Source organism: Brachionichthys hirsutus, unplaced genomic scaffold (genome assembly GCF_040956055.1).
Source record: "Brachionichthys hirsutus isolate HB-005 unplaced genomic scaffold, CSIRO-AGI_Bhir_v1 contig_647, whole genome shotgun sequence".
Classification (NCBI taxonomy): domain Eukaryota; kingdom Metazoa; phylum Chordata; class Actinopteri; order Lophiiformes; family Brachionichthyidae; genus Brachionichthys; species Brachionichthys hirsutus.
In genome coordinates this window covers 1-20,814 of record NW_027180359.1, presented here as the reverse complement: position 1 = coordinate 20,814, position 20,814 = coordinate 1, and the positions used below count along the sequence as shown (strand labels likewise).

General features: G+C 44.6%; 1 protein-coding gene across 1 annotated transcript; it reads right to left on the bottom strand.

Moving 5' to 3' along the window:
* Nucleotides 1-425: 425 nt before the first annotated feature.
* musk (muscle, skeletal, receptor tyrosine kinase) lies at nt 426-19,606 on the bottom strand. Its single transcript, XM_068757620.1, has 17 exons — nt 19,540-19,606; nt 17,328-17,454; nt 16,788-16,939; nt 16,377-16,504; nt 16,149-16,290; nt 15,876-16,000; nt 15,200-15,359; nt 14,723-14,729; nt 13,305-13,595; nt 13,004-13,197; nt 12,631-12,654; nt 12,415-12,503; nt 9,881-10,055; nt 8,604-8,790; nt 8,328-8,519; nt 2,597-2,745; nt 426-1,126 (listed from the first exon to the last, which is right to left on the bottom strand). The coding sequence occupies exons 1-17, from the start codon at nt 19,604-19,606 to the stop codon at nt 426-428; spliced, it is 2,910 nt and encodes a 969-aa protein (XP_068613721.1).
* Between the last annotated feature and the right edge of the window lie 1,208 nt (nt 19,607-20,814).

Below are 20,814 nucleotides of genomic sequence, written 5' to 3'. Positions count from 1 at the left end.
CCAGAAATGGAATAGCGACTTGTCAATAAAAACAATCTTTAAAGTGATTGTGTGCCACTGTGGAATTTGATTTTACAAAACACATTTTGAAGCACACACTAAAATGCTGGAATCAGAAATGCAGAAATCCGACGACTCCACATGCGATGGATGAAGCATAATGCCTGAGTGCAGCGTGATGGTGCGTCTACATTGTTAGCAGCTTTAAGTCTTTCAACGTCAAAGCTCTGGCGTCAGAGGTCAAAGGTTGGCGTCTGTTCCAGTATTTTACTGTTACAAAATCATCTTGAATTCAAAAATTGTGTAACAAAAAATGACCGAAAAGGACATTTGCACTGTGAAAGTGTTCTTTCAGGCATCAGTTACCCAATAAAACATGTATTTTTTTCTACACATGGACGCTTTGTTGTGGAAATCTTCCTGGTTTAGCGATCAGCTTCTGTGTCTGCATTCACGCTCAGTGTGTTTTGATGCATCCGCTCCAGTATCCGGTGTATGCTGCAAAAGCTGGGTCTGTCTGGCGGCTGTGTGCTCCAACAGAGCCTCATCAGATTGTACAGCTCCAAGGGACAGTTCTCAGGACAAGAAAGGATGTGGCCATCTCTGACATAGTAAATCACCTCCTCGTGACCCATACCATAGTACGGCTGCATCCCGTGGGAGAAAATCTCCCACAGAACCACGCCGTAGGCCCAGACATCTGATTCAGTGGTGTAGCGGTTGTAGAAAATCGATTCTGGGGGCATCCAGCGGATGGGGATGGCATCATTCTCATTGGCTTTGTAGTAATCGGCTGAGTATATGTTTCTGGAGAGGCCAAAGTCTGCAATCTTAACTACCATTTCCTCGCCGACCAGGCAGTTTCGTGTTGCCAGGTCACGGTGGACAAACTTTCGCTCTGACAGGTATGCCATCCCCGCAGCGATCTGCTTAGAGACAGACAGCTGTTCAGCGCAAGACAGAAGTCCCGCCTCCAGCTCAGAGGAGAAACTGGGACCCGATAGGCTGGCATGGCTTAGGGAGCGCACAGATTGGCTGGGAGATCTGCGGCGCAGAAACTCGTTGAGGTCGCCGTGCGCCATGTACTCGAACATCAGACACATGGGTTTTCCCACTGCGCACACACCTGGGAGAAAAGGCACATTTTATTTCATGATCTCGCAGAATATATAAAGATCTGTGGAATTTTTTAACCCATAAACACATTGATTCCATCATTAAAACCATAACAAAGAGTATACACACACACACACACACACATACATGAGCAGCCCTGCGAAGGCAAATGTAGTGAGGTAAAGAGTTTACATTTAGCAGTGGGATGATTGAGGCTGCACCTTGTGAATCTCAGGTACCATCAAAATGCCTTAAGTGGAACGCCACAGTTCCCATAATGCAACATGTTTGCCTGCAGTTGAAAATAAAATGAATGCATGATTTTTAAAAGAACGACCCTCCTTTAACTAAGGTAATAAATAGATAATAATAAATGAAATTGAGATTATGCTGAAGATCAAGAACTCTCACGGAGTTACAGATTTTCTGACTTCTGACTCGGAGGCAGTAAAAAGGAACACAATAAATGACTAACAGGAGCAAAGCAATATGCACAAACATTTTAGGGAGACTTTTTGTCACGCTTTATTAATGGTTATCACTTGGACTTTTGAAGGGAGGCACAGAGGTCAGGCTGAGTTTGTCCGTGTCCTTTGTGTCACAGAGTGGAACAGTTCCCAGATCACTGCTCTCTGGAGGGGGGGGGGGGGGGGGGGGGTGCATGTGTATGTGTGCGTGTTTGTCCACAGTCAGGCCTGTGGTTTTACAGTAGCAGACTCGGATGGAGGTTGTAACTGGATCAGCGTGTGTCACTTCATTGCTAAATATAAGGAGCACAGAGGCCCCGTTCCGTCCACACACATCTGAAAACATAACGGGCTTGTAAGACATCTGATAGCTCTCATTTAGAAATATGAAACATTATGGATGTCACATATATTTTTACACATGAAGGTGATTAGAGGTTAATGAGATAATGAGATTAACTCCGGTGTCATGTGCATCAGAGGCTTCAGAGTTGCTTCTGTCTCTGGAGGAGTCGCTCAAAATAAATGTGAGGATACATATGTCTTATCATCTCTTGACTTTCTGCTGATTTAAAACAACCACGAGAGCAGATCAAAAAATAATGACACATCTTCCTGCTCAGTCAATGGCCGATGGATTTGTTTCGTCTCTGACAGTGGAGTGTTCCGTATCGCTGCATATCTTCCTGGAAGTATATGTGGATATGAGCTGTTTGTATTAGATTAGATAGGCTGTAATAACGTAGACGGACAAACCTTAAGGACCTTTGTTCGACGTAGGTCAATAAAGGTCCCATTAGCTGTCAGCCAGTGCTTGATTACTTTGAAGGAATTCTATTTGCCTCTTAAGTGAAGGACATAATTAATTACTTCAAGGAAAATTTAAATGCATAAAAAAATACTTTACAAGAAATACCACAAAGGAAGACAATTGCTAACAGGCATGTTGAGTGGGATTCCTTTTTTTGTTTTACTGATTGAGCAGTTGATGCCGCGCAGAAACACAAACCCACCGAGGAGCCGTACAATGTTGGGATGATCAAATTGGGCCATGAGTGCCGCCTCTCTCTGGAAGTCGTTCTGCATGTCAGCTGAGGCTTCCTCCTTCAGCATCTTCACGGCCACCATCGTGAAAGGCTCCAGTGGCTGCAGACTCGGAGCTCTGCAACCAAAACAAAAAAAGTAGGGATCATTTCGGGATTGTAAAATTACAGAAGCTTATGTTTATTGCAATTCTTTGCAAATTCTAATAATATTAATTGTCTATGTTTGTAAAGTGCCAAGATATGGATTATAAGGTATCAGGGTTTTTTTTTCTTCTTCTGTGATGTGAATGAATCAAAATAAAATAAATAAATAAAAATAATCCTTTTAATATTTGGCTAGTGGTCATCATTTATTTATTATTAACATTACTGAATATGGCAATATTCTATTAGTAATGCATTACACTAGTAACATAGTGTAATGATATTTAATGCTATGACACAAGGTTATGGCTGTAACCAGCTTACCCACCACCAGATTTATGTAACCAAAAACCCGAACGAATCCTTTGAGGGTTCTCAGAAGTCCTGCAAACATTTCTTTTAATGTTTTCCTGCAACGTAAATCTGGAACGTAACGTCAGTCACTGGGAGGAAACAGGAATACACAAACTTCCTGCGTTAGCTCTCTGAAGGGACAAACTAAAGTCATCGTGTTTTTTTTTTGTCTGTATAGATTTATATAAAGATTAGAAACTATATGTTCTCCCCCCTCCTAAACCCCTCAGGGGGCGAAGCTGAGATATTTTATGTGGTTCTAATGGAAGTCAACGGGACCAAGAAGTGAATAACGCCTGTTCTTCACACCTCGCACTCGAAGGACAAAAACAAATCCTGACCACAGTTATCTGTTAGACTGACTATTTATAGATGTGTATATGTTTAGAATCCAAAAATAAAAATCAGGGAAATGAGTATGTTTAAACGATGGTGAAGGTGAGTCAAGAGGGTTAAGTGTGCACATTTGTGACTTAAACTCTACAGCGCCTCAACACAGGACGCTCACGACTCATCCATAATCAGATCAAGTCCAGTCATCTGCTGGCATTGGAACGGATCAGTTCATGTAATAAACAGTTAGTAACACACAGAACTGCAATGGACATTTTTTTGCTCATTTTATTTCAAGTTGTGATTATAGTTCAGGAGAAACATTTTCCTTTTGACACCAGAGAAGCCCGTTCTCCTGCTTTGGCCAGAGCTTTCTGGTGTTTACAAGTTTACATGTCCATCCATCCATCCATCCATCCATCCATCTTCATCCGCTTATCCGGGGCTGGGTCGCGGGGGCAGCAGCCTAAGCAGGGAAGCCCAGACTTCCTTCTCCCCGGCCACTTCCTCTAGCTCTTCCGGGGGGATCCCGAGGCGTTCCCAGGGCAGCCGAGAGACATAGTCTCTCCAGCGACTCTCCTCAGTCCATCCCAGTGGTCTTCTCCCGGTGGGACGTGCCCTGAACACCTCACCGGGGAGGCATCCAGGAGGCATCCTGAATAGATGCCCGAGCCACCTCATCTGACTCCTCTCCACGCGGAGGAGCAGCGGCTCTACTCCGAGCTCCTCCCGGATGACTGAGCTTCTCACCCTATCTCTAAGGGAGAGCCCAGCCACCCTACGGAGGAAGCTCATTTCAGCCGCTTGTACCCGGGATCTCGTTCTATCGGTCACTACCCAAAGCTCGTGGTCGACCATAGGTTCCGAGGGTAGGAGAACGAGGATCGACCGGTAAATCGAGAGCTTCGCCTTTCGGCTCAGCTCTCTCGTCACCATGACAGATCTGTGCAGAGTCCGCATCACTGCAGACGCTGCATCGATCCGTCTGTCGATCTCCCGCTCCATCCTTCCCTCACACAAGACCCCGAGGTACTTGAACTCCTCCCACGTACATTAACCTCCTGACCCAGCCATGCATGTCAACGGGCTGGGTCTGGGGAGGTTAAAGAAGTCATTTTGGAACATTCTGTTTGGACCTGGACCATTTCAGTCTGGCCAGCAATCTCCTGTACCACTTCTTTTTCTTCTGTGGCTTCTGTTCTGGAACGGGGCTCTGAAGATCTACCATGTTGGTTTTGTCTGTGTGCTCCAGCTCCTCTTCATTTTCTAAATGAGGCCCCTGCTCCTTCACACAGTTCTCCTTGTTCTCCTGCAGATCAGCTTCATTGCAGGCTGAGGATCTCTCCTTCTCCTTGAGGTTAAGCTCGGGTGTGGCGGCCACCTCTTTCTCCTGCAGGTCCTCCTGCTCCTTCCCCGGCTGAACGTTTGTCTCTTGGAAAGGAGACGACTCCACTTGCTGACTTCTGGATGCCTCCATCTCTTGTATCAGGGAGTTCCTCTCCTGCTGGAGTTGCTGCCACAGATGATGCGATGCCTTCAGATCAGCTTTTAACGCATCAATCTCTGCGCTGGATGCCTGACGTTGGGCTTGATGTTCGGCCTTCATTCTTTCCAGAACGGCAACCCACTCATTGTCCCCCATCCAGGAAGCGGTGTGCAGATAGTGAAGGGCTGCCCTGTCGTGATGCAGCTGCTGCTCCAGCAGCTCCTTATATGAATGCACCTCCGCCAGCTGTTTCCTGAGGTCATCGCAGTCGGACGATGGAGCATTCTGCTGCATCTCACAGAGGGCTGTGACCTGATCCTCCAGAAACTGGACTTGATCTGTTTGGCTGGCCTGTTTAGCTTCAGCCAGCTCGGCTTTGAGGTGCCGAATCTCTTTTTTCTGGAGCTCCTTCTCTGTGCTCCATGGGTGGCAATCTTTTTTTGCCTGAAGCTTGTCAAGGAAACCCGCCAGCAGATTCTTGTCCAGTTGGATGCTGTAGCGCCCCACAAGTTTACTCTGGGAGAGAATCACGGAGTCGTCGCGCAGCTCACGTCGAAGAAGTTTCTCAGTGGCTTGCATCGTCTTCCTATGTCTCAACCCGAGGAAGAACAGCAGCATCTCCTCCTTAATCTCAACGTTGACCCTGTCCATCAGAGGGGACATTTGGGAACTGCGTTCAGTCATCATCTCTGTCAGAAGCTTCCACTCTCAGCAAACGTCTGGACCTCATACTGGGGCGGAATTTATAGCGTACATGAAAGGAATGTCACAGCTGCCTTTATGGCTTTGATCTTGAGTTGCTAGGATTCCACCTTCAAAGCACATGCACGCACACTCACACACTGTGCATGAGTGTGTGTGTATGATCTCCTCTTCCTCGTGATCGTAACATGCTTTTGCACGCTGGAGAGACATAGTCTCTCCAGCGTGTCCTCAGTCCATCCCAGTGGTCTTCTCCCGGTGGGACGTGCCCTGAACACCTCACCGGGGAGGCGTCCAGGAGGCATCCTGAATAGATGCCCGAGCAACCTCATCTGACTCCTCTCCACGCGGAGGAGCAGCGGCTCTACTCCGAGCTCCTCCCGGATGACTGAGCTTCTCACCCTATCTCTAAGGGAGAGCCCAGCCACCCTACGGAGGAAGCTCATTTCAGCCGCTTGTACCCGGGATCTCGTTCTATCGGTCACTACCCAAAGCTCGTGGTCGACCATAGGTTCCGAGGGTAGGAGAACGAAGATCAACCGGTAAATCGAGAGCTTCGCCTTTCGGCTCAGCTCTCTCGTCACCATGACGGATCTGTGCAGAGTCCGCATTACTGCAGACGCTGCACCGATCCGTCTGTCGATCTCCCGCTCCATCCTTCCCTCACACAAGACCCCGAGGTACTTGAACTCCTCCACGTACATTAACCTCCTGACCCAGCCATGCATGTCCTTTGTAATGGACATATGTGCATTACAGAGGACGCATGTCAACGGGCTGGGTCTGGGGAGGTTAAAGAAGTCATTTTGGAACATTCTGTTTGGACCTGGACCATTTCAGTCTGGCCAGCAATCTCCTGTACCACTTCTTTTTCTTCTGTGGCTTCTGTTCTGGAACGGGGCTCTGAAGATCTACCATGTTGGTTTTGTCTGTGTGCTCCAGCTCCTCTTCATTTTCTAAATGAAGCCCCTGCTCCTTCACACAGTTCTCCTTGTTCTCCTGCAGATCAGCTTCATTGCAGGCTGAGGATCTCTCCTTCTCCTTGAGGTTAAGCTCGGGTGTGGCGGCCACCTCTTTCTCCTGCAGGTCCTCCTGCTCCTTCCCCGGCTGAACGTTTGTCTCTTGGAGAGGAGACGACTCCACTTGCTGACTTCTGGATGCCTCCATCTCTTGTATCAGGGAGTTCCTCTCCTGCTGGAGTTGCTGCCACAGATGATGCGATGCCTTCAGATCAGCTTTTAACGCATCAATCTCTGCGCTGGATGCCTGACGTTGGGCTTGATGTTCGGCCTTCATTCTTTCCAGAACTGCAACCCACTCATTGTCCCCCATCCAGGAAGCGGTGTGCAGATAGTGAAGGGCTGCCCTGTCGTGATGCAGCTGCTGCTCCAGCAGCTCCTTATATGAATGCACCTCCGCCAGCTGTTTCCTGAGGTCATCGCAGTCGGACGATGGAGCATTCTGCTGCATCTCACAGAGGGCTGTGACCTGATCCTCCAGAAACCGGACTTGATCTGTTTGGCTGGCCTGTTTAGCTTCAGCCAGCTCGGCTTTGAGGTGCCGAATCTCTTTTTTCTGGAGCTCCTTCTCTGTGCTCCATGGGTGGCAATCTTTTTTTGCCTGAAGCTTGTCAAGGAAACCCGCCAGCAGATTCTTGTCCAGTTGGATGCTGTAGCGCCCCACAAGTTTACTCTGGGAGAGAATCACGGAGTCGTCGCGCAGCTCACGTCGAAGAAGTTTCTCAGTGGCTTGCATCGTCTTCCTATGTCTCAACCCGAGGAAGAACAGCAGCATCTCCTCCTTAATCTCAACGTTGACCCTGTCCATCAGAGGGGACATTTGGGAACTGCGTTCAGTCATCATCTCTGTCAGAAGCTTCCACTCTCAGCAAACGTCTGGACCTCATACTGGGGCGGAATTTATAGCGTACATGAAAGGAATGTCACAGCTGCCTTTATGGCTTTGATCTTGAGTTGCTAGGATTACACCTTCAAAGCACACTCACACACTGTGCATGAGTGTGTGTGTGTGATCTCCTCTTCCTCGTGATCGTAACATGCTTTTGCTGCGAACTTCCTTGAAATATTCTGATGCCTGAATTTGTCCGACTTCCAAAGTTTCACTATTGTCTCCATCTCTTGCTGTCTTTTTCTCATATAATATACGCCAGTCGCTCATCCATGTTCTTCACTACAATAGTGTCCAAGTATGATATTCATTATCTTCCTTTGTCTCTTCTTCCTCACTGCCTGTTATTACACAACACTCTGTGAAGGTGTGTGTGTGTGTGTGTGTGTGTGTGTGCGATTGCCTGTGTTTGTGTGTGTTATCTTCTCCAGGGTGTCTCTATATGTCACCGTTTGATGTTCCGTGAAGGCATTAGCAGGTATCAAAAAGGACACCTCTCATTATCATTCAGCATAGCGACTGTTAGACTGCCGTCGGCTCCCATAATGCAGCGGTGCTGAACGTTTCATGGATTGTAACTTTATTTACTATTTATAGTAAAACGAAAGGTATAATCTGTTTCATGTCGGACAGTAAATATCTGCACTGTCTGATGAAGTTTAGGCCCTCTGTTGGGTTTAAAACTATTTTAATGCCACCTTTGACTGTGTAAAAATATATACAGTATATATATATATATTCTCTCTTTTTCTCTTGTTTTTCTTCTCTCACCTGGCTTGGAAAACTCGTCCAAAGGCTCCTTCTCCGATATCTCTAACGTATTGGATATTATTGCGAGGATACTCAAGGGCCAGGAGCTTGGCGTTCAGCAGCAGTGGAACCCGCTGGTACATGGGGTTAGGGTGGAGGCGATCCAGCAGGAGCTCCGATGGAAGAGCACTCAGCGCTGAGGTGTCCATCGCCCTGTGGGGAGAAAGGCAGGGGGATTTAAGCAAAAAGGTAGACACACAGATGAGGAATTGGGCATCTCAACTGCATTGCTGTCACCTCTTCCGGTTTCTCCACTGCCTCCTACGTCTGCAGCAGGCAAGCACGGCAATAGTGAGGAAGACTAGAGCTGCGAGTGTGGTGAGGAGGATGACGATGACAGACATGGAGTAAGCCGGAGATGATGCCGTGGTTGTGGGAGGGAGACGGGCGGTCTGACGAGGACCTGGTGTCTCTGGCTTCATCTCTAGAGAGAGTTCATATCAAGGCGTGATGTTGCATTTACAACATTTCCAAAGTGGGCACCAAAGATTAGTGTCACACTTCAGCAAATGTTTCCATCCCTTGAATAATGACCAGATCATTACATCCTGTGAGAGATCAGTGTGGAATGTTGAGATAATTTGTGCTCAAATTCTTGAATGGTGGCTAACAACATGTCTTTAGAGGCCAGGGTGACCTTGGCCTTTGACAACTACATCAGTTTAGGCAGTACTTAAGGGTGAATGGAAGGTTCTGGCAAATAAAAAATGATATTATGTTCTTGTGAATAAGACAGGATGTGTGGAAAGGTTTCATTAAACCATACATATATTTAATTAATTATTTGTATTAGTCATTTTCCGGTCTGCTTTATCCTCATAATATTATAGAGTCCAACAGGTGTCACGGGTCAAATAAAAAATATATATTTATAATTAGTAATTTAATAAAATAGCAAAAATATTAATCATATTTATTATATCATTATCATTGATATGCCTTCCAAAGAACAGGTAATTAAAGAAATCTACATCTAAAACTGTGTTAAAACTATTTCTACATTGATGAACAAATTGAGAGGCGTCACAATAAAAGTGTTTCACAGATATAAATCCAACTCCATAACTCTGTAGCTGCACCAAAACATTTACAAGATCATTTTCACATTGTATTCTGCACTTTATAATGTTGCTGCAACAACATCCAATATACTATCACAAATGCATAAAAAAATGAGAGCCGATCAATCGATTTGGGTATAGATTATGTTAGATGTCATGATGCAAGGAGCCTCTGCACGCTAAAACCAACTTTGAGCTGCAGATTGGCCTCCTGCTCAGATGACTGTTAGCAAACCTCAAACCTGTGGGAGCGCTCTGGTTTTCATGGCTTTACTGCAGCATGGCTAACAGCCCAGTTTGCAGTCTGAACCAACGCTGCTGTGAAGACTGACATCACAGTAATATTACATGAACCAGCCTTATTTTTGTCTCTTCTGTAGCAATGAAGGTAATACACATCCAGTGACCTCCATGATGCTCCCTGAACTCATTGAGACTAGAATTAGGAAGTACCTGAGAGCATTCGCTGCTCCCCGCATTGTGGCACAGTGCAGTACTCCCAGCGTAAACTGGGATTGGAGGTGTAGCACCAGGGCCTGTCGTTGACTCCCCCGGGGTTCCTGCAGTAGTTGAGAGAGTTCTTTAACTCTGGGATCGCATCCACAGATAGCCTGTGCTGGTGGGGAACCTGCAGGTGCACGACAGCATGGTACAGGAGAGAAAGTCACAGTGAGATGCAACAATAGTCACAAACAGGCCCAGTTTCAAAGGAACGGAGGAGGTGGAGTGCTCTAAACAAGCATTTTAGGAACTTTCCCTCAGATGGTTGCCATTTTGCCTTTCTGATTTCCGGAGCAGTGAGTGTCCTACATGTGTCCAGAGGTTGTTACCCTCGCGAAGAGGAGGCGAGGGTATTGCAATTGGGTGCGTTTGTTTGTCTGATTGTTTGTCTGTTTGTTTGTCTGTCCGAGCGCATAACTCCAAAACTAGTAACCCAATCAACTTGAAATTTTTACACAAGCAAGGTTCTGTCCGTGGCTCGGTCCACCCCGATAATGGAATGATCCAGATCTGGATCCAGATTCTAGAATTATTTTTACATCTGGAATCGTGCCTGTGCTGCAAACTGCCACTTTAAGAGGGAGGGACACGAATGGCATGATGGGAAAAAGAGTCCAGAAGGAGTCTTGTAGTACGTTCCGGAGCAGCAAGCTAGAGCAGGTTTGGCCCCTCTGATCCGGAAGCCCTGTTTACTGTCTCACAAGATCGAATAGTCTATTGGAGGCGAGGGTCTGCAATCTCTGACTGTCTTTCTAGTTGTTGTTGTTTTATTAAAGCATTGAGTCGTGCTTTGATCCGACCCTGTGATCTGGAGAGCGACAGGGGAAACACGCTTGTCTTAAGGGATCAATAAAGACCGCACTATATCTTCCTTGCTTTCAAGAGCTGCTGGAGAAATTTCATCGCGTTCGTTTTTCTGTGGCTTAGAGTGCCAACATAAACACGGAACATCTGGTATCCGTCGGGTGAGCTTCAGAAATCAAAACTGCAATCGTGTAGTCACATCCAGAGAGACGTGAGACTACGAGCTGAATAGAGCAGCAGGAATTTGTACACTTGAGAGGATTCATTGAAAAAAAATGTTGTGATATCTCAATGACAAGATCCTTTGAGCATTTCCTGTTGTTGTACACAAACGCGTTGTTTGTCGGTGCTGCCACAACAGTCCACCACCCGGAAACTGCTCTGTTAAGCGAAACCACCTGTCAGCTCACGTGACCCATATGCTACTACACCAGTGTGGTTAATAGTAAACCGATGATAACTAGGATCCTAACAGGGACTCTGGTGGCATATTTTGTCAAAAGCAGTGTATAAATCAACATCTGACATTGAGTAATTTATCACATTTCACGGACTTTATAATGACAAGAAGCAGCTGCTGTCCTGACCGATCAAACAAAAATGTAAGTTGTCAGAGCAGCCTTCAAAAAACCAAAAACCCAAATACCACTGACCATTCGGCTCCATATATCTACACACGTTTTGAGTATGTGCATGTGGAACATTAGCATTTTGTACTCATTTCCTATACATGTGCGATGCATTAAAATACAAAAATCATGTATTGTGGAGTTTCTACAAACGATTGTGTCTGTTCTAAATACTGGAAACAGTTTGCCTTCCTGTGACTCCAATGGACCAGATAGTGGACGAAAGCCACACTTTACATCCCGTCAGCAAGAGAAAAGCACGATTCAGCTGAAATCCATAGATTTTGTATTTATTATTTATTTGAAAATAGAAATGAAATAGGAATGAAAATATGTGTGAATGACTTATTCTCTCAGTGACACTAGTATATATAAATATTAGTTTGTGCAGCATGTGCGTGTGAAAACTAATTGCTTCCAGGGGCAGGATGTGACACGACACGGCCCTCCCTCTCTGCTGACCTGGCAGACGCCAAAAAGAAAACCACACACACACACACACATCTGCACACCAACTGACGCTGCACAGGAGAGCAGCAACAGATCACCCTAACAGACCCTCTCCCCGAGCCAAGCCATAAAAACACGGAGGCTTTTGGAACAGGGAATGTGCATGTTTGTGTGGGAGCGCGTCCGGCGCTCTGAACCGAGCTGTAAGCACTTTCCTGTCCTTTTTTGGTCGGAGGTCAGCAACGTGTGAAATAAAACAACATCCACTCACAAAATATCAGCGAAACTTTACTGTGTTACGGGTTTAAATCTGCAGAGCACGCGTGGAACCTTAAATATCTCGATGAGCTGCATCGATGGCCTTGCTGAGGCCAAAGCCCTGAAATGTTATCAACACTCTTCCACAGCTGTGTTTTATTGTAACGTCTTTAATCTTGATTTTGCGGTTTCAGTTGGAAGTTCATATTAATGTCTTTTGACCATTTTTTTTTTTTTTTTTGTAATTTAAAATGTCCACCTCACTCTGTTTCTGCATGCTTTAATCAACACTGCGTATTTTATCTGTATTTAAATGTGTGTTCTCCACTCAAGGCACAACAATACCTGCTGGCTCCAGGACTGACACGGCGTCCCAGATCTGGTTGCGTTCGCGCTTCCTTGGTAGAAACGGCCTCTGTCTTTGTAACACGATGCTGTTGATGGCAAAGAACATTTAAAATAGGCTATGAATCGTATTTATTAATTTACCTAATTGTTCAAATTATGTTCTGATACTTAACGCGGATATATTTTTGTTCCATGTCAATGCTGTTGACTTACTAGTAATTTGATCTGTCTTGATGTCTGAAATGTAGAAAAGAAGAGATGAATGCATTACAGTGTGAGAGGGAAATGGATGAAGCCTGCAGGTCGTTTCAGTCCACTAAATATTATATTACAAACAAGTTGTGTACTGATGGCTGTATCGTTTGTCTCAGCCCTCCTAATGACCTCATCACTATCCGTCTGATTTGGCACCTCAGTGAACAAGCACCCGGCCAACATAATGCTCCGTTTCCTCTCTGCTTTTATGCTCCATTTCTTTCTGCAGCACAGAATGTGCGAATGTCTGTCTCAGCATTTTCTATAAACAGGATACTTCCGTTTGTTGTTGCTACAGCACGCTGGCGCTCCAAGATTAGAGCTATCTTACCCACAAATGGGACATGAGTACAAGCATCAGGGTCTGTGCGAAGGCTCGGTAAGGTCTGACAGTTGGGCAGCAGTGAAGTGGGAGTGTGGGACCCAGTGACGGCGCTGAAAAGACCAGGCTGGACAGAACTGCTGCCCTCTAGCAACAGCCACTCCTTATGGCAGTACAGCTCCTTCACAGCCAGGCAGTGCTCTCTGATTGGACAGAAAATAAGAGATGGAAACAATCCTTATCATATGCATTCATTATTTTTTTTCAAAGCCAACAAGTGAACCAAAGATCTAAAGGATATGTCAGCTACCTGCAAACAGGTTTGGCTGCTGGTCCGAGTCCTGATGGGTTGCAGTCGGGAAAGGAGGAGTGGCAGAGGAGGGAGCGAACTGCAGGGCTACACAGCAGACTCAGTCCTTCCAACTCCGTCCACCTGCTCTGAACCAGGTACTCCTGCATTTCCTCGGGGTCAGAGCGGGAGGAGTTGAAGAAAACCAGCAAATCGTCCTGCAGCACAGTTCGGCACACGTCGCCACGATACGCACTGCAGTAGCCCGTTGCGCTCTTGTAGAGCCTGCAGGAAGAAGACGCCACAGAGAACCTGATTTTATTGCTTGATGCAATTCAAATAGTGCGCGTATCAGGAAAGGAACACTTTTGCTATAATATTTCCAAACATGGCTTTAAACAGGTTTTGGGGCCAGTAGTTTCATGAAGCGCCATTGCATTACTGCATCCATTGTCAGCAGCATATATAGTGAACTGTGAATCTGGAGCCATAGTTACATCAGGAATAATTACACAGGGGGCAAATGGGGACTTTGGACCTGGAACCACGTGTCTGTTTATCACCCATCCTGCCACATGAGAGCAATTGGGTGTGTCCCATCTGGCTCAGCTTTTCCTAACCTAACTAATAGCATGAGGTGGCTGCATGGTTGGTGGTTTGATCCCCGTCCCCTGTGCGCTACACGTCAAAGTACCCTCGAGCAAGATGGCGCACCTCAATTTGCTGTAATAGCTACAAACTATGTGTGTATGTGCGTCAGAGAAATGCAGACTGTACTTTTTAAGTATTTTAGGCTGGAGTGACTCGACATTTTGCAGACTTTCAAAGGGTGACCTGACAAAAATGACAGGTGACATCAACTGCACTTGACCAGCTATTGAGTTTATTTCCATTGGCTTATGAGCTATATGTGCTGAAGAAAGTTGCGGCATTGTCTTTCGTCTGTAATTGTGATGTTTGGAATTGGAATTGACTGTAATTTACAAAGGCAACAGAAACTGAGAAACGATTGTTGGCCAAGTCAGCAACATTAAAGCTGTGGTTGACAATTAATTAACTTGTGTGGAGGTGTGTGTTAAATTATCGTCTACTTCTATCATATTAAATTATTGTCTTAAAAATCATTCAGATATTGTTAATGAAAGAGGTTGTAGAGGGTTCATGTGAGATAACATCGCCCTGCCTGATCCCACCACCTCTGCCTTCTCTTTACTTTGCATCTTGGGCTTTGTGCATCTACCTCCCATAAGCATGTTGTACATTCCGTTTCCATGTAAGATGAATCCATTAAACCTGATGTTTTCATTTGCATCCTGCAATCCTCTTTCTCAATTTCATTTTTTTTTTGTCTTTCTCTTCCTTTATCACATTCTGCCACTCTCCCTTCCCCGCTCTTAGAAGTCAAGTAGTTTCCCCGTCCCCGGTCGTTTTTTCCTTACCTCCACTCTATGGGGAAGTGGCAATATCCAGAAGACGATGGTTGAAGAAACACAAACAGCAACAAGAGACAGAAGAAGCGATCCAGAGAGATGAAAGAAGGAAAAAGGACAAAAGGTCTCAGTGAGGAGATAAAACCAACCATGACGCCTCTGTCACCAGTTCATTGCTGGCTGCAAGCAGACTGGGGGGTGGCCAGGTGGAGGGACATTGTGTGTGGTCAGGGAGGAGGTGTGTGTGTGTGTGTGTGTCGTTTTAGGTGACAGTAATCATTGGGAGCATGGGGGATTGTGTCTGGGGCATCAGCCTAAATGGAAGGATGGGGGATGGAAACACACAGCTGAACCTAAACAAAGCACAACTACTATATCTGGGAGTAAACATAACTTAAGTGCTGGCAATCTCCCATAACACACAGAAGCGGTGACTTCTCATGTCTATATGTGTGACATGTGTGACATGTTAGTGTCAAAAATGACCTGTGACGGTGACTTTAGCGGTTGCCTTGACGGTGTTGGCTCCGGCGCTGTGTCTGTTGGAGGCAAGGCACGTGTAGAGGGCTGGTTTATTCACCGTCACCTTAAGAACGGACAGGATAACCTCTCCCAACAAAGTTTCGTCAACCGACGCACCAGCAATCTGGGGGGGGGGGCAAGAAGAGTGTCATCATGCAAGGACATATTCTGAAATTAATATTTTACAAGGAAAGACTTGTTTTGGTCTTCTTTAGGGGTATAGTTCTTAATCTCAGATCTCTGCCACAGTATGTGCGGATGGATAAATAAGACCTCATATGAGTATTTCTGTAATGCATGTTAGCCTTCCTGATAATCTGTTCTGTTATTTTCACAGCTTTCCAATTAAGTCGGGCTCTCCAGCTGACAACGTGTCAAAATGTCAGCTATACGTGATACATTTTCTCTGATACCGGCTGCGTTGCGTGGCATCTGAGAGGAACCGTCGTAGAGGAGACAAGAATATTCCCAAAGAGCAAAAAAAAAGCATTTAAGACAGGCAGGAAAAACAGAGATGGATGAATGGACGCACAGAACTGAAGTAATTATGTGGGTTTTTTTTTTTTTACATGATTCGGAAGAATACCAGCAAACCCATGCTGGTCAAAGATTTGCTTTCACATGGAACCTGAGCACTCACAGTATTCCCATTTTCCAGCCAGGTGATTGCTGGGATTGGATTTCCTGTGGCGCGGCACTCGAGGGAAATCTGGCTGCCATATGCTACTCTCTTCTCCTTCGGAACCTGTAGGATTCGTGCTGGAGCTGAACACACAGAAACACACAGTAGACAAAAAAAACTTCCATACTGATACTCGACAATTGCTTTTGTGGGCAGAATGCTAAAAAAAAAAAAAAAAAAGACATGCATGTATACATGCAAAAAAATAAAAGGAGGCATTTCGATACGTACCCTGTACCTCTATTGTCACAAGCTTTGAAAAGGCCAAACCAAAGCTATTTTTGGCCACACAGCGATATTGGCCCGCATCCTCTTTCTGTAGGTTATGTATCTTTAATGCACCATAGTCAAGAATGGTGACACGATCGCTGACCTGGAGGAGACGAGATCAGAAAAACCCTTCCAATCCTTCCAATCACTTCATATTATATACGTAGAAATACAAGTAAATGGTCATACCTTGATGAGATCATCGTCCTTGAGCCAGGTGACTGCTGGTTTGGGGTTGCCGAGGGTAACACAGGGCAGCACTGCTTTGGATTCTAACAGAAGTGTTAGATTGGTAGGATGGCGTTTGATCTGCGGCTCTGATTGAGAGACAGATTTGACATGTTCATCCATTGTATCAAGATGCTGGCAGTGATTTTAAATTAATGTAATTTCCTGACTATAAGCCGCTAATTTTCCCCCCACGCATCGAACCCTACGGCTTTTACAACGATGCGGCCAATTTATGCATTTTTACAGGCTAAAATGCCACCAATACATTTAGCCTCTTCACATCAGACCAATATAAGTCCAGACAATAGTCCAGAAATTACTGTAACTGTGCCTCCAACTCTAGACTGGCACCAGTATAGAATGACATACTCATCTTCAGTTGCAAAGCGCCGCAGCTCTTGGCTGGTTCTCCAATGCCGTTGCTAGCGATGCAGCAGTACTCTCCATTGTCTGACTCTCTTACACGAGGGATGATTAGCATTTGCCCCTGCTCTCTGGTTATGTACCGGGGATCATAGTACCTGGTAGGAAGCAAAAAAGTCAGTCAGGAGAAAATAAATAGCAAGAAATGCCAGGATGCAGCTAGAAATGTTTATATTGCCTTAATTAATTATTAGAATTGTGAGGCTTTTTCAATTATGTCATTGAATTGTAGCCTCATAATTATACACTAATGGTATATACAACTATTAAGCAATTATTTACCCATTAACCTTGTTGATAAGAATAACGTTGCTGACATTGTTATTTTATTTTAACATTAATCCTCCAATGAGCAGAGCATTACCAATATACAAGAGGAAAAAGTGTTTATTAATTTTATTTGTCTGATTGTAATACTTTTTTTTACACTAAATATATCGCTATATATATATTATTTTTTTAAACAAATTGACATTTTATGCTTACATTATTGGGTGGTTATTCTTAGTCCAAGTGACTTCAGCGGGAGGGCGGGACTCCACCTCACAGATCAGGGTGGCATTATGGTCCAACAGCACATCCATTGTCTCCAATGAGGTGATGATACGAGGTGCTATAGGTGGTAAACACAGGCAGACAAAATACGAAGTCCATAAAACAGTTATTTGAAGATGTTTTGACTCCTGCTTTTACACTTCTCTTGAGCTTAAGTCACTTTTGTAATGTATTTACAAAAAAAAAAACCTCTAAAAGGTAAAGGGCAATTCATACCTTCTTATACCAAAGAAAGGTCTTAAAATAGCTATGTTGTTTACAACAGCTGTACTTTTTCAGACAAATTATTTGCCATTCTTCACATTCCTATTTCCCTTGGTGTCATCTGTTTCAGTCACTCAGCTGAATGTGTCCAGATAACAAGGTTCATGATTCGTACAGCTATAACCTCAGCAGGGGTAGAAGAAGAAGAGTGACTTTAAGGGAGAGATCAGTGCAATGACTTCTGGGGAGCTTTTGTAAGTTTAAATAAGAACTGCATGTGAAGGCTTTTTTTTATTTTTATTCGAGGGTATTTATTATTTATTTAGTTCATTTGGTTATTTGAGAAAGGGAGTAGAGGGAGAAAAGGGGGTTACTGTCAGAAAAGTGAGACAGGGGTAAAGCAGAAAGCATCCCTTGATTCATAAGACGGATATTTGAGAGCTGCAGACAAGAGCAGGAGTATAAACAGAAAGAAGATGTTGAAAGGGGACAAGGATAAAAGACGATAGCACGGGGCCGAGGCTGCAACTGATTATATGTGGATTCAGATCAGAGACATCAGGGTTGCTTTAAACTCTGCGTGAACTCCAGGGAGGAAGAGAGTAAAAAGAGTGGAGAAAGAAAATATAGGACCAGATAAGGACAAAAAAAAACCCGAAAGCCGACTAAAGGACAGGTTTAGAGTTTAAAGGACATATGCTAGTTCTGTCTTTAATCCGCAACGCCAACCTCGGGTCACTGCTGCTGCTTGACTCGTAAAAGGAGACAGAAAGCAAGCTACTGTCAATCAAGCAGAAACCCTGACATGACTGCTTTTTAAAAAATGGTCTTTTAGTTCCTTCTGGAGCATTTACAGTCTATTAAAGTGGAATGGCCCCATTGAATAAATGGCAAATAAATACAATTAGTCAAGTTCAACGTTTTTAAATGGATTGCCACATAGACATTTCACCCATGCTCATTCAAAATGAACTGTAGATATGAGGAAAATACGAGAAATGAGATTATATTATATATATTATATATTATATATATTCATCCATCCTTTTTCTTGTAGACAAGATGACACAGCTGCTTTATCCACCTAAAGGTCACTTATTTGTATTTTTTTCTTTCCTATATATTGGACCTGAAGAGTCTGTAACTTAAACACAGAAATGAATCAAGAGATGTTTATTACCTACAACAAGCATTGAATGAGGTTGATCACTTGTGTTTGTTTGAAATTATTATTTATTTGTTTGTTTGTGTGTTGTTTGTAGGATAGAAATCGCCAGCCTTGGAGGAGACAGTTAAATTTTGAGACAGAACAGGGCACAGATGTGGATTCTGGATTGCTTTTCAAATTCCTCAGTTTTGTTGGATGGGGCATCCAACAAAATCCACCCTTGCTTAAAATGTATTTCATGTTGGAACAACGTCCACCCTGCATGCAGACCGCAGCAGCATTAGCACCACCTGTCCCTGTGAGGGACCCGGCACCACGTATTGTACATCTTGGCTTATAAAGCAGGTGTTGTGTGTCGGTGGGTTGAACTGCAGGACTCTGCATGTGTCAGTAAGATTGTGGCACCATTTGATATGGCACCCATCGCAGATGAATCTATAATATTTCATAAAGAAAATGTACCACAGTGTCGGATGGCCTAAACTCCTTCTTTTCCCCGTAGGATGTGGTGGAAAAGCATCAATCTACATTTATGTGTGCTGGGAAAGTTCATTTGGATTCGTCTCAGGAAAACTCTTTATCCGGAAATTCAAATGTAATAATTTGCTCTATTTAATATTTGGACTATCCAATGTTGTGTTTGCCTTCAGCCAGCTGAACGCATCGTATTCATTCATGCTGGACTGTCTCTAAAATAGACGCACAATGTTCATATAGTATACAGCGCAACACTGCGTGAAAGCTCTGCGAATGAAAGGATCTGTCACGTACCTTTCTGTAGTCCATAACTTGAGGTGACTACAAACAGCAGAAATACTGAAATAGTTTCCGTCTTCATCTTCACCTTCATCTACAGCGATCTTTCTTGACAAGTCAATTTGACAGGTGAAGGAGGTTATATTTCCATGCCAGGTAAAGCAGTGTTCTTGTTTGTCTTGTTCATGGTGTGCGTCAATGTTTGACGCAGCCAGGCACAGCCGTGAGTTGTGCGTGTGTGTGTGTGTGTGTGTGTGTGTGTGTGTGTGTGTTGTGATGAATGGGGACAGCTGCCGGCTGTCCTCATGTGGAGTCAGGTTTGGAACCACACTCTAAAGCTCCAGTGCTGGAGAGATGCCATTCTCCTTCATCAACAACACTGTTTAGTTACCAACCATGCAAAGACCTGCTGTGTCGTCCATGTCGGTATAAACGCTGAAGCTGCAAGGAGTCAAGAGAGAGTTAACCAGATAACACGCCCCTCTTCAGCTCTATATATCTATGCATCTGTGCATTTGCGTGTTCTTTTCAACACGTCAAAACTGCAATGCAGCACAGCACACACACAGAGAATCATCACGCACATGTGAATCCCCTTCCCGCCACACACAGCCTTCGTGTCCACCTGTCGCCTGCCTGTGTGTCAGGCTTTATTTTTGGAATGGAATGGCATTTCTGTTCATTTGCTGCTTATCCATTCTGCTTTCGATGGAGTCCACTATTGTATTACCTCACCACACGCAGCAGCCATGCAAATCTGTCTGATGGAAACACTGCGGGAGTTCTTTTTACACAGCGTGGCTCAGTGAGGTTAGTGATGCTGCAGCGATGTCTTTGTCTTTTAATGTCTCCTTATCACTTCTGTACACTGCTTGACTGTCATGTCCTGTCTTCATGCCCTACATTTGACAACACATTCAAACGTGTCGTATAGTGCGTAAGTTAAAGCAGCACACCACTAGATGGCGCTGTCACACAGGTAATACTGTAAGACATGGCAGAATCTCGTGTTTCAGGTTGAAGTTTGTACTTCTGTTCTGCTCCCAATCCTAAATCACAGCAGAAAATGTGCAAGACTTGATTTTCTGTTTCTTTCTTTCTTTGCCATCTTTGATTTCCACTGGCTCTGAGAATATCACAGCTAAATAGCGCCACCAGGCTTTTGCCCAAGGTGCGTACATGTTCTTGAATTGAATCCTCTTTGAAGTACAACTTTGGTCTCTGCACTTCTCAACAGCAGTTTTCTCTTCAACGAGGATAAGCATTTTGCCATTGATACACTTAAACTGT

Coding starts and splice junctions, on each gene's coding strand:
- musk (XM_068757620.1), bottom strand. CDS start 19,606: ATGAAGACGGAAACTATTTCAGTATTTCTGCTGTTTGTAGTCACCTCA. Junction 17,455..19,539: donor AAGTTATGGACTACAGAAAG/GTACGTGACAGA, acceptor TACCACCTATAG/CACCTCGTATCATCACCTCA. Junction 16,001..16,148: donor TGTGACAATAGAGGTACAGG/GTACGTATCGAA, acceptor CTGTGTGTTCAG/CTCCAGCACGAATCCTACAG.